Genomic DNA, 27,797 nt, shown 5'->3' with positions numbered 1-27,797 from the left:
CAGGTTACTTTCTGAACTCTAAACCAGGGGTCTCCAACCTTGGCAACTTGAAGAGTTGTGGACTTCAACTCCCAGAGTTCCTCAGCAAAGCTGGCTGAGGAACTCTGGGAGTTAAAGTCCACAAGTCTTCAAGCTGCCAAGGTTGGAGACCCCTGCTCTAAACCACCCCTTGGAGAACACCGAACTGACCTTTAACAACAGAGACTGTGATTATCTCAGACACTCAATTACTCCTGTTGCTTGTAGTCACAATCGGGCAGGCCGTTGTAAACATCCCATTTATCTCCACTCCCTATTTCGTTTCCATGTCACCCTTTTCATTAGCAAATAAATATAAGAAAAGCTTTCATGCCAGAGACAGCATATGTATGCAACCATAAAGTGTTTATTTGGTTAGTTCATTAACCATCTGTAAGACAGTTCAGTTTTGGTCTGCATCCTTCTATAAAAGAGTTCAAGTTTTCAAGAAACCTCCAATACGTACAATGCAAAGTAAAACGACAGCACACAGTTCAGACCAAAATACAAGACTTTTTCTTACGTTTTATAAAACCCGGTCAATTCAAACTACATTTAAAAAAAAAAAAAAGGCAACAGGCTTTCACTTATCCTTAATACAGTATTTTGCCAGAGTGTGGCCACAAAGCCCATAGGGCACACAATCCATGTGCTTTAAATTAAAACAAACACAAACACCCTTTTTATGTACCCAACATTATATTGAACATGTAAACAAAGTACTTAAATCCAAGGACCGTTTCTGTACTCCGTTTTGTAACATGTAAACTTCAAAAATACATCAATGAGAGAGAGAGAGAGAGAGAGAGAGAGAAAGGAGTTCTTAAACTGCCCGTTTAAGCAATGCTTTCCATGAAAAGGAACAGGCAGGCAGGCTTAAGGCATGTGAAATTATCCTAAAGCATTATAAAGTCACATAAAAGTAGTCTTGACAGTTGAACACTCCTATTTGGACACAGGAGTTCTATGTTCTCTCCGAGTGAAGACAGACTCAAATCTTTGGAGTGTGGAAACATTGGAGAGGGTAAGAAGAGTGGAGATGCTAGTGGAAAGTATCTAAAACCGAAACTTATTCTCTTCAGCAATTCTCACCACGGGGAGATTTCAATGTGGTTAAAGTATGGAATTTCTCACTCCCCCTCCAAATTCTTGGACCAATTCGCTTATCCGTTTGTTTTGCAGCTTCATTTTTTTTTTTTTAAAGAAAGTGAAATGAAAGAAAGCATATATGTGGCTGAAGAGAGTCTATCTTTACTCTGCGAAGTGGAAAGATGGTATCAGGCTATTTCCTCTGCACTGTCAATCATGCAATTGACAGCCCTTAAAGATTGATCACCGTCTACATGTCCATGGAGGCTGCTTTGACCATTGCTTGCCCAATGAATAATAAATAAATAAAAACTCAACGGCATTTCTCAGAGTTTGCCCCCTTTTTAAAATTAACAACCACTATTAAACACTTGGAAAAGAAATACAAAGAGCACTGAGAACACAACTTAACACATATTAGTATCATTTGTTTTATTGCAAAGCCCAGTTTTCACTCATCCATCACAAAGTGCTACTCAAATTGCACTTTTTTTGTTTTCTTCAAATACAGCCACAGAAGTTAGCAAGCAGGGCAATCAAACAAGCTCCTTAATTGTTCCTAAAATCAAAATCTATGCAAACTAGGAAGAGATCTGGGATCCCTTAAAGCTAGAACACAGGAAAACAAGTATACTGCACATCAAGTATTAAATTTGTTCAGATGCCATAAATGGGAATGAAAGAGACCTCGATTTCTGTAACACAAAAAAACACATGGAAGATTGGGAGGTGGAGAGCGGTCACCTAGGTAGGAAATACTCTAGGAATGGGTGGGTGGGGGAACAAATATACAACAGCACAGATTGACACTTAAAGTGCAACGGATAAACAATAAATAGAAAAAGGAAACAACATTGCAGCTTTCTACCAACAGGTTTGATGAAATGTTGTTGTTGTTTTTTTCCACATGGTTTTTGTGCACAGATGTTTCCCAAGTTCAACATGAGGTATAATCTTTAATTTAAAAACGAAAGGCTGGAAAATCTGGGGGAAGCTTCAACCTGAATCTTAGGAAAGCAGGGATAGTCAAAATAGAGAGATTATACCTTCCACCTCAGGATTTGCTTTGAGTAACACAATTTCCTGCTGACATGGTTAGGAGTTAGCTTGGATTGATGCTTGGGCGACATCTGTTCGATGTTATAAATGGGCTTAGAAGGACAGAGATGGATGGGTTTATTTATTTGATTTTGGAGGCTGCCTGCTTCCAACTGACTCGCCACATTAAAACGAGTAGATAAAAATTAATCCCCCCAACAATGACACAATAGCTACACGCTGAGTTCTCTTAAGGTAAAATATGACATCTGAACAAATCCGGTTGACCGAGTTTATAATGCAAAAGCGATTTTGGTGGTGTAGTTAGTACAACTTAGCATGTCCCATATGTTTTACAGAAGACTGTGAATATAAGGGTACTTTATTATTGGCAATCTTAATATTGTGAACTTTCTCATGGCACTGCGGAAGTAATTTCAGGTAAATTTGCATGGTGTGTTTCAAAATCACCTTTTGATCCGATTCCTATGTTAACCTTCCAATTATCTGGGTTGCAATTTCAATAACCTAGTGCAGGGGTCTGCAAACTTGGCTCTTTTAAGACTTGTGGACTTCAACTCCCAGAGTTGAAGTCCACAAGTTTTAAAGGAGCCAAGTTTGCAGGCCCCTGACCTAGTGGAATTCACAAGCTCACTTAAACTGTGCACAAATCAACAGATGATAAGTACAATGTACTGGGATTTATATTTTTTTTAACACTTAGTATACTATTTCAGATTCTGTTTCTGATTCCCCATATTATTAATGACTCTGGATATTTCATGTTAACCCTTCAGGTAACAATTAGAACAACATATACTGCTGCTGCTGCTACTACACCAAGAAGAGAAATAAGTCTTCGGAAATTCAGCAGTTCAACTGTAAAACGTCCAATGGGCGGAAAGTGTATTTTGCTGTGAAAATGAGTCAGAGATAGAACAGTAAAGATTGCTTACTTTTGTGAGATGGCTAGGCTATGAATCTCTTTTTCCCAATGGGGAAAAAAAACATCTCACATTAGCTGTTCCCTTTTAGAGAAGCCTGATGCTATTAACTCTCCAGAACGGATGAGTAAAGGGCTCGACCCCAACAGGCAGCGATCCAGGCAAAGCGTATAGCGTTGGAAAATAGTTTCGTTTTCCTTATTTATTTATTTATTTATTTATTTTCGCCCATTATACCTGCATGGGCCTAGCCGAAAAGCATTATTGTTTTTTTTTTTGAAAAACACATATATAAACGCGGTAGTACAAAACCCTCTGCTTACACCATGCTAATCAATATTCTGTGCTTCCTTTAGAAAGGCCCCTTGGAGAAAAGTATAAAAAATTGTATGTTTCTTTAAATAAACCTGTGATTCTATTAATAAAAACACTGTGGCTATGTTGGAAGTATAAGGAACTTCTAATTAGACCTTCTGGCCTTGGCTACACCTCAACAAGTCGCTACAATGCTTAAAATTTAGCCCTGAATTCATTTCGCGTTGAATTTTAAAAAAACAAAACGAAACAAGAGTTTACCTTGAGCCTTCCTAAAGATGGCTCTGAACACAATTAAGATCAGATGTATTTGAACCCCGTTAAAAACAGTGGCACCCTTCCATTTATTTGGACAAACCACAGATGTGTACGCATTTCTCCAGATGCAATTTTTAATTTAAGAAAGAATTAAATGAATCGCACCGTTGCTACGTGGGAAAAACCCGGTTAACATAACTAACAGGGTAGTCCCAAACATCGTGGTGCAAGCAAGCCGACCAGAACCTTTTGCATGCAAAAAAAAGTATCAGCTAGCTACCATTTTTTTTCCTTTCTTTTTTCTTTCTTTTTTCTAGCTTTATACTTTTTAGCTCATGATGGCTTAAACCAGGGCTCTCCAAACTCGGCAACTTTTAAAGGCTTATGGACTTCAGCTCCCAGAATTCACGGCTGGCTGAGGAATCCTGAGAATTGAAAGTCTTAAAAGTTTGCCAAGTTTGGGGATCCTCCGGCCTAAAGAAATAACTCCCTTTGAAGACCGGGAGATCTTTTGATCAGACGCTGGAGTTTGACAATAAGCAGCAAGAAATAAACGGAACGATGGATGCTGCTTTCTGCTTTCGTATATGCATAGAGAGTTGGTCAACTAGCGCAAGGAGTCGAGAGGGTGTGCAAGAGATTCTGGCCTCTCTCCTATGTAGACCTTCCCCGAACAGCACCCTGTCTGTCCATGGTTGCATAGTTGTAGAGGCAAATGTGAGTTCGCCTAAGAAGCGGGCAAAAAGGCATCTGTCACTGACTCCCTTCTTTCTTGCAAAAGTACATATTCTTGCAATCGCTTTGCCTGTGGCGGGTTCTGATAAAAACAGGGGGGAAAGGAGGCATATTGGGTTGAATTTGCCATAAAACCTACCTCTTCCCACCCACCGCCTCAGGGCAGAAATCAGAATTGAGCAATTAGGAATGTGAAAAACCGAGTGCCGAGATTCTGATGGAACGGAAGGGAAAAGGGAAGAACAAAAGGCAACCCCTTCTGATGGTCTTTCTGCTAGCGGGCCAACTGGGAGCCCAGACCTAAAGGATAAATACAGGCAAGTAAATCCTCAACTTAGTATTCGCTTAATGACCATTCTAAATTAGGAAGGGGCTGAAAAGAGTGACTTACAGCTGACCCTCACCATCACGTGATCAAAATTTGGGGCACTTGACAACCAGCATGCATCAGTGTCCTGGGAGTGGGTGGGTCCCCATGACTTCTATTTCACGCCCTTCCCGGGGGCTTCCAGCAAGCAGTCAATGGGGGAAGCCAGGTTTGCTTAACGACGACATGAATCACTTAACGACCATGGTCAGGGCTCCCGGCGTCAAGCGGAACAAAAATACAAAATAATTATACTAAAGGCAGTGAGCAAAGTTTATCTTTTGCATTTATGCTGATTATTCTTCTTTTCCTGAAAAGCAAATGGCTAGAAATGTCCTCTTTAATCTGCACGCTACTGTTTTTTTTGGGGGGGGGAGCACAATTAACTATTCAAATTCAAGAAAAAAAAACAACTTATGGGCCATTCATATTGTTATAGCTGAGACCAAACACTCTTGGTCAGTGAGTTGGTATATTTTGTTTTTCTAGTCGCTAAAAGTTACTTTAGTGACTAATTAGGTAGAAAACTTAAATGGACTAGGTAGAAAATTTGAATTCCAAAGAGAACTGGTTTTGTCAAGATGTCATTTTTTACAACACGGTTTTCCACTATGGTTCAATCTATGTCCCCAGGCTTACAGCATAGTTACAACATCATTAGTAATATTACAAGTGGTAGAGTAGACCGATACCTATTGTAACTTACAACTTGTAAATATTTAAAAGCAAAATATTTTCTTAAGAGTGAGCGGTGAACCTTCAGTGAGAACATAAACATAGAAGCTATGTTTTACATTTATAATCTACCAGTTTCAAATCAACTGATCATGTAATGTGTAATTTTCTTTTTCTAAAAGGGTTATACGGTAAAGACTGAAGAATAGGATTAGCATCCAGCTGACCAGGGACAATTTCTTGTTTTCTACTTTCTTTACAAACTTTTTACTGTATTTCATTAGTGGGCAGACAATCCTCTCTGACCTAATAGGCAGCAGGTGGCAATGATAAATATGGACATTTAAGGATTAAAAATAATTTCTAATACATTTAATTAATCTGATTATATTCAGCTCAATGAAGACATTTTTATCTCCACTGACTTGGGGAGCCCCCTTTCTATTCAAGTCATATTAGGCACTTGGGTGGTTTAGTTAATTCTAGCAGGTTCAATACTTATTTTCTTTATCATACAGTAAGTGACCAGACTTAGAACAAAAAACAAAAAACCCTGACCTCAAAGAAATTTCAAACTTATTCTACAGTAGCAGAACTTGGTAGCTCATAGTGTTTCAATGAGCTGAAATTATGAAGAACCCAAGGGCCGTAATAGCTCAGGCTGTTAGAAGCCTGTTATTAGAACACAGCTGCCTGCAATTACTGCAGGTTCTAGTCCCACCAGGTCCAAGGTTGACTCAGCCTTCCATCCTTTATAAGGTAGGTAAAATGAGGACCCAGATTGTTGGGGGGGCAATAAGTTGACTTTGTAAATATACAAATAGAATGAGACTATTGCCTTACACACTGTAAGCCGCCCTGAGTCTTCGGAGAAGGGCGGGATATAAATGTAAATAATAATAAAAAAAAAAGTCTAGGAGCTGAATTAGAAATTAACTGACGGCTACAAAAATGAACCATTTAGGAAAAACAAAGAGAAAGGCAGTAACGTTATGTTGGTTTTGTCAGTTTCACATTCAGAATACAGTACATATGTTCCTGACCTTAATGAGAACAGAACTCGATACATTCAGATTTTAAACCAGAATGGCAGAACAAAGTAAGGGAAATCTTCCCAGTGGTGGGTCAACAGATGTGCCACAGGTAGGGAGGTGGATATGGTTGCAAATCTATACAAAGAGTACTGCAGAAACATCAGAAAAATGTAGTTTCAGCCGTAAACCTTTGAAAGCGTGGTGAAAATGGAGAAAGGGAAACTGGTAAAAGATACACGCGGGTTATAACGTACCAACCGCTTTGATCTCCAAATCCGGTGTCCTTAGGGACAACCCAGACCTAAAGAGTTTCTCAGCCCGAGAATGAACCATCTATCAATCGAATAAAATCGATTAATACAACAAGCAGTGCATATTGACAGTTGGGTCATTCTGGGCTGCTGTTCTCTGCTACCATTTGCAACGGAGACTAAACACAGTTCCTAAGAACCAGGCTAGCCCGTTTACTCATTACAGGTATGGTTGGCCTGCCCTGAACAGAAGCAATTCCAAGAGCAGGCATGGACGCAATCTTTCCTAAGCCTTATGCCGTTGACTTGCCCTAAGAGCCTGTTGAAATAAAAAGGGACAGTTTAAACTCGTTATTCATTTCCAAGGGTAGCACTGGTATAGCAAAGGGACAGGACTGCCCAGGTAGTGATGTCGTCCAAGGCGATTTTAAGACTCAGAATTAAGACAAACAAGAAGAACGTATGCACAGCTATCGTTTAAAGAGTTTTACAGTAGACTTCAATGTGGTAATATCCCTGCATTTTGATGAGTTCAGCAGCACCTGTGTTGAAAAAGAACCCCCCAAAAATTGGCACTCACTGCAAGTTTTTTGTTATTGTAAAGTGCCTTATGCGTGACAAATACCAGCTCTGTGATTTTGAAAACTATTGAGGTAACTATGGAAGAGAGAAGATGCATTACAGAAAACAAATCTTTGCGTTTGCACACAGGGATGCCGTTTTAATCATCCAGAGCGAAAACACAACCAGAATACGAAGGTGTTTTTCACCAACGTTAATGCTTGTTTTTCTAAAAACAAAATTAATGTTTGACTATCGTAAACCGGACACTGAGAGCCAGGTTCAATATGCCTTGTTAACCTTTCCAAACTCTTAAAAAACAGTTTGCCAAAGGTGGACAAATAGGTGTGACTTGTGTTGTCAAATATGTGAATTGCAATACACTCTGAAATAAAAGATGAACAGCTGCTCTCCAATCTACTCGCGGTAGCCTAGGCATAGGACTACAGTACTTGCAAAAGTTCCAAAGCTGGCTTGAGGAATTCTGGGAGTTGAAGTCCACAAGTCTTAAAGTTGCCAAGGTTGGAGACCCCAGCTCTAGATCATCCTTGTAACCCTGCGATATAAAGGTGAGACAGTAGCAACTTGATTTTTGAGACTCAAGACTGACTGATACCTAATTTGGCTGTAAGACCACAAGTCAGGAAAATAACCCTACAGACTGATGGGAGTCACACTGAATCATGGCACACAACCTTCTCTATGAATGGCAATGTTAGCCAAGGCCAGCAAACGAATCAGACGAATTGAACATATTTGGCCGACAAAATGTTCTCTATGAAAAGACTTTTAGTTCCTAGAAAGGAACCAGTTTGGGCAAAGTTAAAATGCGTCTTTTTAACTTTGCCCAACCAGCCCTCTGTACTCCTTAAATGCAGCGCTATTATTAAGTTATTTTACTGCAGCTTAAACATTGTAAATTACCTTCTGTGCAAAAACTCAAAAAGCTGGCTTCAAAGAGAAAAAGAAAGGCAAACACTCTGCAATTGCGTATCTTCTTACTATACTTGGTTCGGTTAGCAAGGAACTCGCATTTAATAGTTTGAAATGAAATTAACTCCGAGCTCTTTGAATTCTCAAGGAAAGCAAGAAAAGATTCTTCCCGACATCATTCGGTTCAAAGCCTTGTTTTTATAGGTATACCTGGGCAACAATCACTTGCAAGAATCAGGAGAGAACTTGCATAGGGAAAGAGAAGAGAGCTTTGAGTCAAAGGAATAATAATATAAAACTAGCTTCTCCATCTGCTCTTAATGCAGGGGAGACAATTAACTCTCCCCCCCCAAAAAATAAATTTTAAAAATGGTAGACTTGAAAACACAAATTTCCCATCCAAAAAGCGAAACTGACAATAAAAAGGAGAAACAGAACACCGTAGGGGTGAGCACCACCATTTAGCTCATTTCTGCAAACTAAGCAGGTGACAAACGCTGCTCCTTTTCTTCTTCCTTTTACGCTTTCCAATCCGTTGTTCTTACTTTGCTCCCATCGGAATGGAATCCCAAAGAAAGACAATGAATGAAGATCCAACTGGATGATACTCTTATGTTTTGGATATTAGAAGATCAAGAGATAAAAAGAGAAATATCTGTGTAGCTCAGGGTGGAAAGGAGGGGTCCTGGGTGCTCTCTGAGCTTGGCTGATTTCTTGCAGATGTTTCATGGCCCAACTAAGTAACATCATCAGTGCTAGTAGGTAGTGATGGCCCTCAAATTATATTCTGGTGGCTTACCCTGTCAAGTGTTGATGCGGGTAATCTCAGGGGTTCTTTGGTTGGGCTGTTTCCTGTTGATTTATGTGATTCCTTGATTGGGGTATTGCTTAATTGTTTAGATCAGGGGTCGGCAACCCATGGCTCTGGAGCTGCATGTGGCTCTTTCATCCTTCTGTTGCGGCTCCCTTGCCAGTTGGCACCACAATTTTGAGAGGAGCTTCCGTTTAGAGAAGGGAAAAGCACAGCACGCCAGGAGGAGACTCTATGGCAAGGGGCGGGTTTTCCAGTCAGCTCCACAAGGAGGAGACTCTATGGTGGGGGAACCGGACTTTCAGTCAGCCCCAGAATTGACGGGGGACTTCCGGTTAAGACCTTTGTGGCTCTTTGAGTGTTTAAGGTCGTTAGTTTAGATCAAGAGAGCCAGTAGCAACTCAAGGGAAGCCTTGAAGAGTGTCCTTTGCATTTAATTGCCAGGTAAAGTGGCTGGGGATTGTGAGGAGGGGAAATAGCTGAAGAAAAGGACCCCTACTCCACTAAGACACAGAGAACCATTAGAACACTTGAGGATAGAGGAGTCCAACCTTGGCAACTTTAAGACTCGTGGACTTCAACTCCCAGAATTCCCCAGCATGAGTCTTTAAAAGTTGCCAAAGCTAGACTCCCCTGCTCTAGAAGAAGGTGGATGCTCCAAGGAGCAGCTTCTCAAACCTTCCACTCAAACCTCAATACTTCCGACGTCGAAAAAAAGCAAAACTTGGGGAACCCATATTTGCAGCCACTGAGTCTCTTTTATCTAAATGTCTGTACGAGTTTGACTTTTTGAAGTTAAGAAGAAGATCTGGCTAACACGCGCAGGACACAGTAAGCCTGTGCTTCTGATGCGAAAACAAGCCCTCAACAATTGGATTGTTGTAGATCTGTGAGAAGACCTATGAAGGAATGCATAGCAGATCTTTTCTCGCAACAGAAACCAAACTTTTCAAATGTGCTTAGGATTTGATCTTTAACCCCAGATGTTATAGTCAAACAATGACCGCCTTCCTATCAAAATATGGACTTTCTAAGATCAGGTGGAGAAAGGCCCACAAATCTGGAGGCCTACATACCTCCTCCAGAACGTGGAGGAATTGGGGGGGGGGTGTCTTTGCATTCTGGAACCCTATGTGCTGAAGCCCCAACCTTCAAGGACACGAAGGATGATGGGAGCTGTATTCCAGGAACACCTGGCATCCCTGAGATGTGCTCTAAGATAAGAGGTCTCCAACCTTGGCAACTTTAACCCTGGCGGACTTCAACTCCCAGAATTCCCCAGCCAGCAAAGCTGGCTGGGGTATTCTGGGAGTTGAAGTCCGCCAGGGCTAAAGTTGCCAAGGTTGGAGACCCCTGTTCTAAGACATCCACAGAAATTCCACTGGATTCACATTACTGTAAACATCTGGCCCAATAATATGCATTTCTGGGCACACACATACAACGGAAAACAATGCTATGGTTGGAATAGCGCCATTTCCAGAATCCGCAGCGCAAGAACATGGAATATTTCAACGGTGTGACCCTTTTTTTTTTTTTTTTGCTTTTAGTTTACAGAGCTTCATTAACAAGGTATAACAAAATAACGCTTAAGTAGAAAGGTAAACAGTATTGTGACTAGCAAATTATCTATAGTCTAATTAAATATTAATATTTATGATCAAAAAATAAACTTATAAAACGGAAAATAAAAATAAAACCTTCACTGTAGTATCAACAATATTCAGCGCAATATTCTGAGAAAGAGGTAATTTTTAGACCAAACGTTGGATCCCCCCCCCCCTATAATTCTCCAGACAGTGTCTGAAATGTATTAATAATTTCACTGCCCCCTCTCCGACTTTACAAGAAGATCAAAAAAAGAAAAAGTTATCTTCTGTGCCTTTCACCCATAATACAATCGTTCAGGAATAATTTTTTTTTTAACTCCTGGAAATTCGCAGCATTTGTTATTCCTCATGTTTGGAAATATTCTCCTTGTATTAATTGCTCTTCTACCACCCCACTCCCACCCTAAATATGTGCTACCTGCCCCGTTCATAATCATGTATGGCACTTCTGAAATTCATCCTCATCCACCTCATTAATTGAGATCCGTTCCCGAAGTCCAAAATACCTTTAAGGTGAACCACAAATAATAAAGACCTACAGTATGTAATCATATTTAGTTCCCTTTTTTAACAGCACAACGCTGAGCTTGGTTTTAGAGATTAGTCCATTTCGTGTTTTTTTTAAAAAAAATTCCTAGGAATAAAAAAAGTGTGAATGATGGCTTTACGTGTCATTCCGGGCAGAGGCCTCCCCATTGCAAAAAAAAAGCTGTGAAAATAAAAGTTCACCTGCCCGTTTTCTTCCCCTCTCAGTGGATCTTTAAAAAGTCTCTTTTGGCATGAGAGAGAGACAGAGAGAGAGAGAGAGACAGAGACAGAGAGAGGGAGTGTGATTTTTTTCATTCAGTATATTGCCTGCCAGCCGGGCTTCCCTACGTCAACACAATACTGTTACTCACAACCATTCCCCCTTGGTGAAAACACATCCTGCAAATGCTGCCTCATTTTCCGTAAGTTTTCTTTTCACACTATTGTTCTTCGTTGGAAACCAAGGGACGGCCTCCAGCCGTGTGGCTTAACATGTGTAAGTAACGGGACCTCTTCCATTTTTCTACCGTGAGCCCCTCCAGCGGCAGGCCGAGGCTTAAGCGTTTTGAGCAATGAAAGAAAAGTTATCTTCTGTGCCTTTCACCCATAATACAATCGTTCAGGAATAATTTTTTTTAACTCCTGAAATTCGCAGCATTTGTTATTCCTCATGTTTGGAAATATTCTCCTTGTATTAATTGCTCTTCTACCACCCCACTCCCACCCTAAATATGTGCTACCTGCCCCGTTCATAATCATGTATGGCACTTCTGAAATTCATCCTCATCCACCTCATTAATTGAGATCCGTTCCCGAAGTCCAAAATACCTTTAAGGTGAACCACAAATAATAAAGACCTACAGTATGTAATCATATTTAGTTCCCTTTTTTAACAGCACAACGCTGAGCTTGGTTTTAGAGATTAGTCCATTTCGTGTTTTTTTTAAAAAAAATTCCTAGGAATAAAAAAAGTGTGAATGATGGCTTTACGTGTCATTCCGGGCAGAGGCCTCCCCATTGCAAAAAAAAAGCTGTGAAAATAAAAGTTCACCTGCCCGTTTTCTTCCCCTCTCAGTGGATCTTTAAAAAGTCTCTTTTGGCATGAGAGAGAGACAGAGAGAGAGAGAGAGACAGAGACAGAGAGAGGGAGTGTGATTTTTTTCATTCAGTATATTGCCTGCCAGCCGGGCTTCCCTACGTCAACACAATACTGTTACTCACAACCATTCCCCCTTGGTGAAAACACATCCTGCAAATGCTGCCTCATTTTCCGTAAGTTTTCTTTTCACACTATTGTTCTTCGTTGGAAACCAAGGGACGGCCTCCAGCCGTGTGGCTTAACATGTGTAAGTAACGGGACCTCTTCCATTTTTCTACCGTGAGCCCCTCCAGCGGCAGGCCGAGGCTTAAGCGTTTTGAGCAATGAAAGAAAAGTTAGAACGGTTATCATACCAAAGCCGAGTATACGGTTTAAAGGTCTGCTTGCAGGACGTTGGCTTCTCTGTTTACATAAAGCAGTTTTTATCAGTACAGTGGGCTTTCCCCAGGCACTCTTCCGGGCGGCTGCGTGAAGGACCGTCAAGGAGAAGGGACGCGGGCGCGGAGGGAGAGGAGCAGCCCCTGCTGGAGTTGGAGGCGGAAGAGTTTGCAGTTGGCGATGCGCAAAGCGGCGCATCCGGTGTGGCGAAGGTAGGACGGGAAGAGAGGTTTTGTCGGGTGCCATGTTCCAGTGCTTCTTCGGAATTCCCGCACGTAATCGTAACTGGTACCTAATCGAACGGCAGGGTTAGTTTGGGAAGCCGGGAGAAGCAGCTTTGAAAACGAAAAGCCAAACCAAATTCAACAACAAGGCAGGCAGTAAAAGAAGCATTCGGTATCTTTTAGAAAAGGAAGCCATTAGATGAGAGATAAAGATGAGAGTCACATTGCTGAACATCTAATTTCCCCCCTGCACTATCTTAGGCCTAAAGATAGTTACTCATGTAAGTAGGCTGTGTTGCTATTATCCTTCTCATCTTCTCATTTTTCTATCTTTCCTAATACCTTCTCCTATTGGTATCTCTGATTTATCGCTTCAGTTCAGTTTATTACAGTCAGAGACCAGAGACCAGAACAAAGAAAAACACTCGGTAAATATACAATTAAAAATGCTACTGTAAAATAATAAATAACAACTAATATCTATGATAAAATCCAGTCTGTCAATTATACATGGTCTAACTATACTAAAATTACAATCCATAAACTGTGTGGCCCGTTGTCAGTTTAATACTAAATGGGGAAAGGAATAAGTAGTGCGAAGGGTTTGCCACCTTTGTTATGTAACATAACTATGGTGGATTAGACATGTTTCTGACGAATCTACAGAATCTAGCGATCTTATCACTTGTTGTATCTTATGATTAGTGATTGCATCTATGATCTATGACCTATCACTTTGTTGTTTGTATGTACACAGAGACCTTATGCACCAGAGACAAATTTCTTGTGTGTCCAATCACACTTAGCCAACAAAGAATATTATATTCCATTCATTTGTAAGATAAAAACAACCCCTAACATTTTATTTGCCATAACACTGATGCGCCAGAAGGAAGTAATTGTGAAGGGGTATGACATTTGAAAAAGGGAACAGTTAAGTACCAATTGGACTGTTAAGATACTAGTGAGAATCTTATACGCACAAAGATGGAAAGACACACTAAATCCCACAATGGAAGAATGGATGGGGGTTAGTGGAGATGGCAAAACGGTTTCAATTAAAGAGAAGAATTTATCTAGTTCTGTTTCAACTTGGAAACCACTTCTGGACTTTTTGATCGAAGTGGCGGAAAAAATGAAACTTTGATTTTAGGTTTTGCTGATTAGAATGATTTTGTTAATGTAGAAATGGCTTTAAATATTGTCAAAGCGAAAGGCCGAGGTTGTATTTTTTTGTGTGTGGAAACAAAAACATCACAAGTCAGTATTTGTTTTCTTTTCCATTTCCCTCTTTCTCTCGGTTCTCTTTTTGTTTTTGTTTTCTGTATTTTTGTTTTATAATGAAACTTAATAAAAAAAAATGCAAGTCAAAAAAACTCCTACCATGTGAACTATTCACATCCGAAGAATATTAACAGTATAGGGTCTCCTGCTTGAGCAGGGGGCTGGACTAGAACAGAGGTCTCCAACCTTGGCAACTTTTAGACATGTGGACTTCAACTCCCAGAATTCTTCAGCCAGCAAAGCTCCCAGAGTTCCTCAACCAGCAAAGCAAAGCTGGCTGAGGATCTCCGGGAGTTGAAGTCCACAAATCTTAAAGTTGCCAAGGTTGGAGACCCCTGGACTAGAAGACCTCCAAGGACTCTTCCAACTCTTGGTATTCTGGTAATTACGTATCAGCTTTCAAACTGTTGATTGTAAAAGGTTAGAGAATAATTAAGGAATAGAACATTAATTGCTTGGTCTCTTGCGAAGTAGCTGGTTTTGAGGCATCTGAACTAGCCTTTTGGGAAGATGCCAGCTGCATGGTTAGTAATGGAAGACTATGAGGCGCTGTTTGATGACATCATCCCTAATGATCCTGTTTATGAAGATAGAGAGAAACACACGCTGAATGATTCAATAGAGGCAGCATGGATGGGAAAGGTCTTTAAGAGTCTGTTAGCAATCTGTGTCTGTTGTGACCGGCCAGTGGCCAGTAAAGCTGGCAACAGATTCAGACAGTGAGGAGGTTGGGGAGGAACATTGGCCAGTCCTGGAGTCTGGGGAAGGCTCTGATGAGGGCTCCGCGTTGGAGGCAGAGAGGGGGCCAGGGCCGTATGCCAGTTATCAGTTGCCTTCTGAGTCAGACATCAGTGAGGCAGAGGAACAGCTGGAGCATGTTCCCAGTGTGCACATGCATAGAGTTGCCAGACAAAGGGAACAGCTAAAGGACAAGGGTCGACTTGGGAGTAAGGCCACAGGTGGACCATGAATGGCCCCTCCCACAGGGAATAAAAGATGAGCGAAAGGGGAGTGGAGTTTGCAGGAAACAATTAGTTTGCTTAATTGGTTCCTGACTCTCCGTGACTCCTTGCCAAGTTTTGAAGATATTGGCTGCAAATTCTCCCTTGAAACACTTTGCTGGATGTGAATGAGAGGAATTCACAGTAACTTAATAAAAAGGGTTTTTTGTCGGGACAAGGAGTCTGCTTCATGCTCTTGGGAAGCCTAGGTCAGAACAGTGCCAACCTCATGATCAATGCCAGAAACCCATCATCAACTGGCAGAAATATCTTCTCTGAGAATGCAAATTGGTATGGACCAATAATTATAAGGAACATTAAAAAAAAATGCAAGTCAAAAAAACTCCTACCATGTGAACTATTCACATCCGAAGAATATTAACAGTATAGGGTCTCCTGCTTGAGCAGGGGGCTGGACTAGAACAGAGGTCTCAACCTTGGCAACTTTTAGACATGTGGACTTCAACTCCCAGAATTCTTCAGCCAGCAAAGCTCCCAGAGTTCCTCAACCAGCAAAGCAAAGCTGGCTGAGGATCTCCGGGAGTTGAAGTCCACAAATCTTAAAGTGGCCAAGGTTGGGGACCCTGACTAGAAGACCTCAAGGACTCTTCCAACTCTTGGTATTCTGGTAATTACGTATCAGCTTTCAAACTGTTGATTGTAAAAGGTTAGAGAATAATTAAGGAATAGAACATTAATTGCTTGGTCTCTTGCGAAGTAGCTGGTTTTGAGGCATCTGAACTAGCCTTTTGGGAAGATGCCAGCTGCATGGTTAGTAATGGAAGACTATGAGGCGCTGTTTGATGACATCATCCCTAATGATCCTGTTTATGAAGATAGAGAGAAACACACGCTGAATGATTCAATAGAGGCAGCATGGATGGGAAAGGTCTTTAAGAGTCTGTTAGCAATCTGTGTCTGTTGTGACGGCCAGTGGCCAGTAAAGCTGGCAACAGATTCAGACAGTGAGGAGGTTGGGGAGGAACATTGGCCAGTCCTGGAGTCTGGGGAAGGCTCTGATGAGGGCTCCGCGTTGGAGGCAGAGAGGGGGCCAGGGCCGTATGCCAGTTATCAGTTGCCTTCTGAGTCAGACATCAGTGAGGCAGAGGAACAGCTGGAGCATGTTCCCAGTGTGCACATGCATAGAGTTGCCAGACAAAGGGAACAGCTAAAGGACAAGGGTCGACTTGGGAGTAAGGCCACAGGTGGACCATGAATGGCCCCTCCCACAGGGAATAAAAGATGAGCGAAAGGGGAGTGGAGTTTGCAGGAAACAATTAGTTTGCTTAATTGGTTCCTGACTCTCCGTGACTCCTTGCCAAGTTTTGAAGATATTGGCTGCAAATTCTCCCTTGAAACACTTTGCTGGATGTGAATGAGAGGAATTCACAGTAACTTAATAAAAAGGGTTTTTTGTCGGGACAAGGAGTCTGCTTCATGCTCTTGGGAAGCCTAGGTCAGAACAGTGCCAACCTCATGATCAATGCCAGAAACCCATCATCAACTGGCAGAAATATCTTCTCTGAGAATGCAAATTGGTATGGACCAATAATTATAAGGAACATTAAAAAAAAAAAGAAAGCCAGTCCAATGGCATACTCAGCTTCTATAATTGATACAAATGAACTTGTCAGGGGAAGAGCTTCTACCGGTTGTCTCCTTCCCCAACGATGCTCAAGTAAAGAATTTTCTTGGTTTCCAAGACTGTCATGGCTTCCTTCTCCACACACAACTCTTTTAGTGGTTTGGTTTAGCTTTTGGATAATCCAAATCACATTGCTTTCGACTGGATTAAGCAGTTCTGGTTTATTACCAGAAAGGGCAGGGCAGGCTGAAACATTAGGGTGGAAATATTTAAAACATTTATTCATTCCCTTTCCCTGCTTTAACTTTACCAAAAAGTAAATTTACACACAATGCTAAATGTGTGTTTGTGTGTTTTATAGAAGACAGGGATGGCTGAATGAACCATAATGGCCCAACCATCGTATCAGGTAAACTATAATGGGTGTGTTACCATGCTGCACTAAGCCAAAAACAAGTGAATGAGATTGTGGGTTACTGTAAAGTTTCAAATAAAACTATACCAACTTGGTTGTAAAGGGGGAATATTTAACATGTTAAGGGGCAGCACTTGTAGATCAGTGTAGCTTTCCAAAAAACGCTAAACTGGAGTAGTTGGAATTAATAACAACCGTCTTGTGACCCAGGATATATTTGCAGCTTGATTACAGAAGGGAAGCTTACATTTTTAAATGTAACAATTTAAATAATTGTTTTTTCACGTATCCAGCAGAGTTACTAAACTCAAGATTTGAAGGCCACTGACATCCCTCCCTCCTTTTTAATTCTGAATTTTAAACATTTTCTACTTGTTTTAATCTTTTTTTGATTTTTTTTTAATTTGCATTTATATCCCGCCCTTCTCCGAAGACTCAGGGCGGCTTACACTATGTTAGCAATAGTCTTCATCCTATTTGTATATTTATATACAAAGTCAACTTATTACCCCCAACAATCTGGGTCCTCATTTTACCTACCTTATAAAGGATGGAAGGCTGAGTCAACCTTGGGCCTGGTGGGACTAGAACCTGCAGTAATTGCAGGCAGCTGTGTTAATAACAGACTGTCTTACCAGTCTGAGCCACAGAGCCACAATCTGCCTTGTATCGTAATATTTATACGGTTTTTATATCTTATTTGTAGATGCTCTATGAGGAAGATGGGCAGTTTCTAAACGTGATAAATAAATAAATAAATAAAACACAAGATGACCCTTGAAAAGTTTGCCAAGTCTCTCTTGTAGCAATGCGATGTTTGATTAGAAAAACAACAATCATGTTACTACTGGTTTAGGCACTAACCTGTATCCAAATCCCCGATCACGTATATGCTGGCCCCAATGGCCACAGCTCCGTACACAAATGAGGAACTGGCTGGGATGCATAAATTCTGATCACTCAGATAGATCCATCTGCATAGAAAGGCAACAGTTTAGGAGGTAAAAATATGCACATTAATGAGCAGCGTTTAAAGAAAGATCTAAAAAGACATTCGCAAATGGCTCACGCAGCGCACTAAAATCCTTTGAAGGGTTTTAAAACCGATGCTATATTTCCCACTAAGGTGACTTATCCCGTGGACAAGTTTCTCACAATGTTCCTAAATATTCTCAAATATTCTCAAAGCCCCTTGATTGCAAGGCAAGTCATTTTCACATTGCAGAAACAGGTGGGATGCGGCTTTTATAGAATTTGCAGCCGAAAGCACCAGAAATAGATTGCATGCTTCCTGTTTTGGCCAATGCTGCACTTAACGTTTTGTTTAATAGCTGCTGACACTCATATGCTGGGTGAATCAGTGACAGAATGCAAGTTCTGTACACAGAGGGCTTGGCATTCAACTTCCTGTACCTCCTGATCGAAGTATTTCAGGAAGCATCTCTGGAAAATATTTCTAGCTTGAATCTCAAAGAATCGCCATCAGGTACAATAAACAGGGCTAGACCAAGCTCGGCAGCAGCAGAAAGGCAGTTCAATGCAAGAAATGCTTTGTTATTTGTTTTCGCTACTTTCTTCATTGTTATTGTTTTCTTACCACAACTAGAGGTAGACCTCGGCTTACCTTCGATTCCCAAAGCTAAGCAAAGCAGTTAAGTGAGTTTTGCTCCATTTTATGACCCTTTTGGGCACAGTTGTTAAATGAATCATGTGGTTATTAAGTGAATCTGGCTTCCCCACCCTCCATTGCTTGTTGGAAGCCAGCTGGGAAGCTCGCAAATGGTGATCACATGACCCCAGGTCAGTGCAACCGTCCCATAAATACTTGCCGGTTGGTTGCCAAACATCCAAATTTTGATCTTCCAGGTTTTAACTTTGAATGGTCGCTAAACGAATGGCTGTAATTTGAGAACTACCTGTATCTACAAAGCCTGGACATGATTCTTTTGAAGAACAGAATGCTCATCCAAAGGCCAGCCCAATCGTGAGACAGGAATCGTGGGCCTTATCACCCCCAGGCAAAAAAATTGTATCAGAGGATTGCAAATTATTATTTGTTGTTGCTGCTGTATATTTTATGGGAAACAGTCCTTGTGGCACCGTCTGTCGCCTCTGTTGGTCTGGACCTGAATATTTCAAGCCCTTGAACTAAAGGGTGGGAATTGCAAGGGGTTTGATTCCCCGCTCCCCCAATTTCAGGCGGCAACGATCAATTCTTCAACATTTCAATTTGAGACCATGTGCTATGAAGGAAGGCGATGTATAGTCCTGGTGCAGAGTTTAAGGAGTTACACATCCCTCCCCTCCCCCCCAAAAAAGTTTGGAATTCAACTACTGTACAATGAAGCACAAGAATCACAACACAAGTAGTGGACTGAACAACCCACCATAACCAACAGAAATAAATCGCTTCTAATAATTAGTAGCCATTTCCTATAAATCCTCACAGCCTCTTTTATAGTACAATAGCACCCTCTTCTGGTTAACAGCAGTATAAGTCATATTGCATTGCAGATACAGGTAGTCCTTGAGTTACAACCACAACGGAGCCCAAAATTTCTGCCGTTAAATCAGACATTTATGAAGAGGGTTTTGCCCCCGTTTTGCAACCTTTCTTGCCAGGGTTGTTAAGGGAATCACCGCTGAGTTAAGTTAGTAACACGGTTGTTAAGGGAGTGGCTTCCCCGTTGACTTTGCCTGTGAGAAGGTCGCAAGAGGTGATCTCGTGATCCTGGGACCACTGTAACCATCATAACTGTGAGCCTGTTGCTCACCTGATCATGGAGTTGCTGCAACTGTTTTAAGTGGGGAAAATGGTCATCAGTCACTTTTTTCAAGCGTCAGTTAACTTCGAATGGTCACTAAATGAACTGTTGTTAAGTCGAGGACTACCTGTACTAAAATGACCACTAACATGCCTACTACCATGTTTCCCCCGAAAATAAGACCCGGTCTTATATTTTTGTGAACCCTGAAATAAGCGCTTGGCCTTATTGCCATGCGCTCAAAAGCCCGAATGGGCTTCTTATCAGGGGATGTCTTATTTTGGGGGAAACAGGGTAGGGTTGTGCAAAGAATTCAGAAGCGCTCTTTGCACAAGGCATTAAAGCAAGCGGTGCATTCCTCTGGGAGCATGAAAGCAACAGCATCCTTTCAAGAGGCCCCACATGGCTGCTTTGACGTTTCTGGCTGTCTTCAGATGTCTGTCAATGTACACCTTCATTTCTTATAGCACGTTCAAGGGTGTAAAAGAATTTAGACCTGACCCAAAAATCTCAGGCAAAGAGGTTACACGGAGATGACAGGGTTCCGAGGTAGAAGGGAAGATGCGAAAGGATTCAAAATGTACTCATTTATATTTACATATATTACATCATATTTTGGGTCTACAAATCCTGATTATTTCCTGTTCCAACTCCCACCTCTCAGTTCTGACCTTTGGTAAAACCTATTCCGTATATCATAGTATTCTGTCTCTCGTTTTTTTTTTTTAATTCTAACGTCAATTTATCCATTTCTGCACTAGCCAATATTTGCTTTATTATCTCCCTTTCTAAAGGTATATTTTCACTTTTCCATTGTTGGGCTCATACCATTCTCGCTGCTATTATGATGTGTAGTATTAAATATGTTGACCCTTTACTATGGCCCTTTGTTATGATTCCTAATAGAAATAATTCTGGTTTAAATTCTATTCTTTGTCCAATCATTTTTTTTCTAACCACATCTGAATCATTGGGCAGAATAATTGCTTATAATCAGCAATGTACGAAGAGTATATATGATATATGTTTTATATTTTAGCATGTATGGCGGAGATAAGGCCAGGATGGTTGCACTGTGTCCAATATTTAAATAAGAAATGAATAAACATTTAATAATAATAATAATAATAATAATAATAATAATAATAATAATAATAATAATAATAGTAAAGAAAGTATTCAAAATAAACTTTGCATTGATGTTATTTCGTATAAGATCGGGCAAAAAGGAACGTGGACAAGCTAAGATTCTGCTATTATACCTTACCACGTGGCTGGGGAATTCTGGGAGTTGAAATCCACAAAGTAGCCAACGTTTGAAGAACACTCTTCTTACAATAATGTAGTGGCGTTCCGGAAATCCCTGCAGGGTTTCTTTCTTAACCTGGTTGACGCAGAAGGAGGCTTGTCCTTGCATCCTTAGACAATTAGGAACACCTTTCAAAGGTAACCTTTCAAAGAGGCGATGAGCCTTCCAAAGGTTGCAGCAGCTTTCATGCGCTATCTATAGCCATATATTCCTCAGTATTCTGTCGTTTATGCTGTAGGACTAACTTTACTCCCTCTTATGATAATTTAGATTAGAATCTCTCTCTATATATTTTCCCCCCCCTACACTCCATCCCTCTCCCTCTCTCTCTCCACCCATCCATCTCCACCTCTCTATTTATCTGCACATTACTTTTCTATTTCATTTGAATTAACTGTGAGTTCTCTATTCTACATGCTGGTCTACAACCGAATAAAGATTTGATGGATGGCTGCTTCAAGGAGGGATGCTGTTCTGGGAAGCTACTGAATGTTTTCGCACAACTCTATAAAAGTAAGCAAACTGGCCAGATTATAGTAACCCTCCTAGCCAACTTTCTTTCCACGAGGGCAGGCAGCACTCCAATGTGCGAATGCCGCAAGATGCCTTTCCTTTGAAGGGAAAGAGCTTCAGCAATGATTGGCTTCCCCTGCCAAAGATTTCCAGCTTTCAAGCCAGCTGAAGATACACCAAATGACAAGACTGAGAAGGATTATCTGCAGAGGTAATCAATCAAAGGCGGCTTTATTGGCTAGAGGGAGAGCAACTGAGAATTATTCCCCAGGTGCAGCTCTTATAATAAATGCTCTTCAGTGGAGCTTCCAAGGGCCAAAGAAGGCAACAGCCAACCGTTTACAGCAGAAGCCTTCAAACTTGGCAGCTTTAAGACTTGTGGACTTCAACTCCCAGATTTCTCCAGCCAGCATAGCTGGCTGAAGAATTCTGGGAGTTGAAGTTCACAAGTCTTAAAAGCTGCCAAGTTTGCGTACCCCTGGTTTACAGACTGGACGAGACTCCGTTATAGACGGAATAATTACCTTTTGAATTCATCATGGTAGAATTCTGATTTGCACGTCACCATCTCACTGGTTTGATTGTCATCGCGGCTTCTCACACCGCCAAAGACGTAGAGCTCTGAAGCCACACCACACGCCACGGCCCCAAACCTGAAAAACAGGGAAAGATGAGACAGGTTAAGCATGGACATTAACTCAGCACGCATGTTAACTAACCCCCTTCCCATGTTGTCTTTGCAGTTTTCACCCAACCTCATCCAGGCTTGGGTAAGGACGTTTCCTTAGCGTAAGCTGCCACCTTACTATTCCTGCCTCTTATTCTCCTGCATATCTCAGGCGAAGTCTAAAGCAGCGGTCACCAACTGGTGGTCCGCGAGAAAATTTTGGTGGTCTGCAGAAAAATTATTTGCATTTTTTATATTGCACTAAATCAGGGCTCCTCAAACTAAGGCCCCTGGGCTGGATACATGCAATGAATGTTTGTGTTGCTGCAGAGAGTCTCCCCCTTTGGGGTTTGCCAAGGACACCTCCCTGCAACAGACGTCTTACACATCTAAACAAAATCTCTACCATCTATGACGGCCAGGTTAATGCTTAAATCCAAGCACTGATAAAGATGACGCCAGGTTTAATGTGTGAAACACCGAATGGCTTGTGAGAATAATGAAATGGTGGATGGATCTAGTAACCTGGGCATTATTTATTAACCTAAATCTTAATAACAATGGCAATAGCACTTAAGACTTATATACCCCTTCACAGTGCTTTACAGCCCTCTCTAAGTGGTTTACAGAGTCAGCCTATTGCCCCCCAACAATTTGGGTCCCCATTTTACCCACCTCGGAAGGATGGAAGGCCGAGTCAACCTGGAGCCTGGTGAGATTTGATCCGCCAAATTACAGGCAGCCGGCAGGCAGCAGAAGTAGCCTGCAGTACTGCACTCTAACCACTGCACCACCCCGGCTCATCTAAATAAATCTTAATATCTTACTCACCTCCTCTCTTTCAGTGGGCAGATGGCCGTCCACTGCTGAGTCCTCGGGTCGTAACATTCCACAGACTCAAAGAGCTTTCCATAGGAACCACCTCCCATCGCATAGATCTTCTTCTTCATAGCTGCATAGCAACCGATCTTAAAAATCAAAAAGGCACACAACACCTGTTACTCAGAGCAAGGGGTGAGTCAATGCGCCGCAATGTCCCGACAAAAGGCAGCAATACGACAGTAATACAAATGATGAACTCCTAAAAGAGAAAGAGGAAGTCCCCTCACGCGTTAATAAACAGACGGTTAAAAAAGATCCCATTCCTGATACAATTCAAAAACACCAAACAAAAGAGTCCGCAAGATGGAGTGCTTTAAAATCTGGATCGTTATTTGGAACATAGGAAGGCAACTCCAACAGGATGGCTCTGCTGAGATTCAATTTTTTGCTACACGGGTTTGTTTCTCTTTCTGTAGTGCCTGGAAAGAGTTTAATCAGTTCTATTAGCTCCAGTGTACTTTGTTCTCATTTTCTAAAGGCAACTTGTGCCTAAACACTTGCATTTTGTATTATACTAGATTCACAAAAGATTTTACCTTCTCATACCATGAAAAGAGGAAGAGGAAGGGGGAGGAGGAGGAGAAGGAGAAGGAGGAGAGGAGGAGGAGGAGCAGGAAGAAGAGGAGAAGGAAGAGGAAGAGGAAAAGGAGGCGGGAGGAGGAGGAACAACAGGAAGAGGAAGGGAATTGCAGACAAATTTCTGTTGTGATCAACATAGGCTAAATTATGACCAGAATTTTATTCCTTGTATAAAAACCTTTTAATGCTTTGAACTGTCTTGATCTCTGGATTGATTGTATCTGACTCTGAGGCCTCCTTGAAGCCAAGTTTGGCAGAATACAGGGGTTGGGGGGAAAGGTGCCAAAAACCTAATTGTCAAACCTGAAGGAGAGGTAGAAGTAGTATTTCTGCTTTAGATACATGAAAGCAACAGACAGGTGTTGCTTTGATAAAAGAAACAAGCAGGTGTTTCTTCCTAAAGGTAGAATTCCCTAAACTGTTCAAACAGCATATCTTGAGACAACCAGCCAATTAAAAAGGGCCTTTTTCTATTATTTCTTTTTTTTTCTCCCACATTGTTTTATTAAAGAGTCATACAGGATGATAGAGACCAAGGCTGCATATTTGAAGAGCATGGTAACGATCTCTGGAGCCCATCAAAGTCAGCAAGACTTGGTCCAGCTCAGCATTAAAAGTTCTTTCATTACGCTTTCATCAGGCTCCGCTCAAGCTTGCCAGAACAATTCAACTTCCTGCTTTTGACTATCTAGATTTTTTATATCCAAAGGAAGAGGTCAGCAACCCGCGGCTCTGGAGCCGCATGTGGCTCTTTCATCCCTCTGCTGCGGCTCTGTTACCGGTCGGCACCACAATTTTGAGAGGAGCTTACGGTTAAGGGGGGGAAGCACGGTGCCCCAGTAGGAGACTCTATGATAAGGGACAGGCTTTCCGTTCGGCTCCACAATTGATAGGGCTTTCGGTTAGGACAGGTAAAGGGAAAAGGACACCGCGCTAGAAGGAGACTCTACGGTGGGGGAACCGGACTTCCGGTCGGCTCCAGAATTGAACGGGGGGGCTTCCAGTTAGGACCTTTGTGGCTCTTTGAGAGTTTAAGGTTGCCGATCTCTGTCCAAAGGGAACAATTGAAGTTCCTTGAATTGCAAGGCCTCAAATGCTGCTTCAAAAGATCTTCAAAGCAAAGTTGCCAACATAAAGCTTTAAAGTTTTGCAGGAGACAGCTAGTAAAGGCACAGCGAGACAGGAATCATAACAGGGACGCCGATTAATTTAAAATACCAAGGAAATCAAGTGGATTTCTTGGGCCCGATTACCATTCAAGGTGGCAGCCCTTGCATATTGGTTTTTTCCCCCATTTTTAAAGCTTTTGTTATTTTTATATGAGTATTAGATTGTGTCCGTCTATCTTTTGACAGGTCAGTGTAGTCAGCGAAGAAGCTTATTCTGTGGGAATCCATCTAAGTATCTAAGTAAGAATTCTTCTGGAACCACCAAGAGCTTTTGAGATGAGCTTTTCGATGCAATTGCTAGTTCTGAGGCCATTTTTTAAAAGAGCCTGCAACTCTTTCTTCGGTTTCGCTGCCCTTTTGGTGGCTTTTTAAAAGTTGTTCAGAAGCTGAGTCATGGCAACTGGGGGGAAAAATTGTTTTCATTGGAAACGTTCCATTGCTTATGCAAGTAGGTTCTTTGGTTCACTCTTCACTGAGGAAACGACTCGGATAAGCGGCAAAACGTTTCAAACCAAAAGGCAAAAGAAGCCCAGTTGCCATGACTCAACCTCCAGCCAAGTCTACTTGGACGACTGTCTTCATTGAGTTTTTAAAAGTGCTTCTCAGAAGCACACAGGTCCTGTTTTGAGGCTGAAAAACAATATGAAGTGAACAAAATGAACCTCTTCCTCTTATTTTTGATTTAAGCTGGCTGGAGCAAGGTCTTTCATCTGGAGCTTCTACTACCGGTAGCTTTTCAAAAGACGTTATAAAACCTCACATGCCGACCTTTCGATCAACAAGCTCAGCATCCTAGCCCCTGAGCCACCCCCTCTGAGTCCATTACTTGAGGCCAATATGCACAATTCTACAGTCAGGGAAAGGTCTGGGGTTTCTGAGACAAGTGAAATGAGAACTGGCCTATCAGGAAATGAGAATCTGCAGCCCTTTGAAAACACAAATGGAGAACGATTGTCATCGTCCTTGAATATTAGTGGTTATGGCTGGGATGCATGGGTATTGAAGTCCAATAACATCTAGATTGCCATAGGTTTATCTATTCGAGGAACTGATTGAGATCGCCCCTGAACCAAAGTTGTAGCAAAACAACTTTAGGGATGTATATATTTAATTGTGAGGACAGCCAACTCACAACAACTCTGGGAAACATTATAACTGCCTTATAAATTCCTCAATCGGTACTTAATTTTCCTTTATTTCTTTCCTCGTTTACCTTTTTCCTTCTTGTCTCTTGTTTAGTAGATACTGTAATTCTTGCAGAAGCAATTGCTCCATTTGGTTTTCAATCTGTTTAATGGCAATTAGTACATTATGGTCTCTTTTAAGATAAATTTGGCAATAAGCCCCAAAGAGATTTAAAACCTCTTAATTCAAGTGCATCTTTTTTTTTTTTTTTTGAAATAGATTCTTGTGGGTTGGGGAACGGTACAGAAAGGAAAACCAGAGTTTATTGTTTTATGTTTATACTTGATAAGAATCTTTTATTTTTTAAAAAAAAAAGAAAACCCATCACGTGGAGAAAAGGAGTGGGGAAAAAAGAGAGACATATTGCAATAGTTTCAGAAAGAAATCTGACCAGCTTTGCTTTTTCCTTTTGCTTGCTTCTTACCTTCCTAATCATGGTTAAATCTGGTTGCTTTGTCCATGTCCTATTGTAAATGTCAAAGGACTCCATGGAAGTGAGCACTTGTTCGCCATCCTCACCTCCCAAAACGTATAGCACCCCATCAATCTCAACCAGACCAAAATTGTGCCGTGCCTATTGGAAAAACGAGATGCAAGAATGAACTCTCAATCAGACAGTTCTGCAAATTTTGTTAGGTTGCAATACAAGCTATGGAGTTACATAAGCAAACTGAAAGCTACCTCAGTCATGGGTGGCAAGGGGCTCCATGTATTTGTATCTGGATCATACTTTTCGCCCGAATTTAGCGTAGTTTTATTTTCATCTTGACCTCCCAGGACAAACAGGAACCCCTCTGAGAAACAGGCCATAGAGATACATTTCAAAACACAAGTTATAATGATGGCACATTGAGCGAGCGCATGCATTTTATAAGAACGATCAACAACTGGTGAGAGAAAGGAGCGTTGGGATTAAATTACAGAAACTATTAAAAGTGCTGCATCTTCAAGTTTTAATAACAGAGTTGGAGGGGAGCTTAGAGAGCTTCTCATCCTACCTCCAGCTCAGGCAGGAAACAAAGAACTGTCCAATCTCTCTTAGAAACCACCCACAACCTCTGGAGGCAAGCCATTCCACCGATTAATTGTTCTCACTGACAGAAAATGTCTCCTTAGTTCTAGGTTGAATTTCTCTCGATAAGATTCCATCCATTACGCTTTGTCCTACCTTCAGGTGCTCTGGAGAATACACTTCTTCCTAGCTGGCAATAAGATTCCTGTCCAACCACACCCCGTTGTGTATGAGAAGTGTAGCTTGAGTCTGACTTTACAGCCTAATGAAGTTGTACCAACTCCAGAACGTTTTGCCCAGATCTTCTCATGAGCACGACAATGGATATGCTGGACTAAATCTGCAATTATTTTAGCAGATTATTCATTGAGTGAATAATCCAGCAGATATAGTGGACACCAAACTAAACTATTCATTTATCTTCTTGGCTTAGTATGTTTTGTGAACATAGGAATAGCAATAGCAATTAAGACTTTACCACTTTACAGTACTTTACAGCCCTCTCTAAGCGGTTTACAGAGTCAGCATCTTGACCCCAACAATCTGGATCCTCATTTTACCAA

General features: G+C 41.3%; 1 protein-coding gene and 1 long non-coding RNA gene across 2 annotated transcripts in view; both read right to left on the bottom strand.

The window, feature by feature from the left end:
- Nucleotides 1-365: 365 nt before the first annotated feature.
- On the bottom strand, nt 366-11,745 carry LOC131184214 (uncharacterized). The gene is made up of 2 exons (XR_009151935.1): nt 10,395-11,745; nt 366-10,257 (listed from the first exon to the last, which is right to left on the bottom strand). It is a non-coding gene; the product is annotated as an uncharacterized LOC131184214 (long non-coding RNA).
- Nucleotides 11,746-11,823: 78 nt separating this feature from the next.
- Nucleotides 11,824-27,797, bottom strand: part of GAN (gigaxonin) — a 42,245-nt gene continuing 26,271 nt past the window's right edge. Inside the window, exons 6-11 of the mRNA XM_058155285.1 lie at nt 26,904-27,016; nt 26,647-26,796; nt 23,239-23,375; nt 22,265-22,393; nt 18,018-18,127; nt 11,824-12,936 (exon numbers count right to left, since the gene is read on the bottom strand). Coding sequence (XP_058011268.1) covers nt 12,746-12,936; nt 18,018-18,127; nt 22,265-22,393; nt 23,239-23,375; nt 26,647-26,796; nt 26,904-27,016 — 830 coding nt within the window. The 3' untranslated portion in view covers nt 11,824-12,745. The remainder of the gene's footprint in view (nt 12,937-18,017; nt 18,128-22,264; nt 22,394-23,238; nt 23,376-26,646; nt 26,797-26,903; nt 27,017-27,797) is intronic.

The sequence above is a fragment of the Ahaetulla prasina genome, chromosome 12 (genome assembly GCF_028640845.1).
Source record: "Ahaetulla prasina isolate Xishuangbanna chromosome 12, ASM2864084v1, whole genome shotgun sequence".
NCBI lineage: Eukaryota > Metazoa > Chordata > Lepidosauria > Squamata > Colubridae > Ahaetulla > Ahaetulla prasina.
This window is presented reverse-complemented; position numbering and strand designations above follow the sequence as displayed.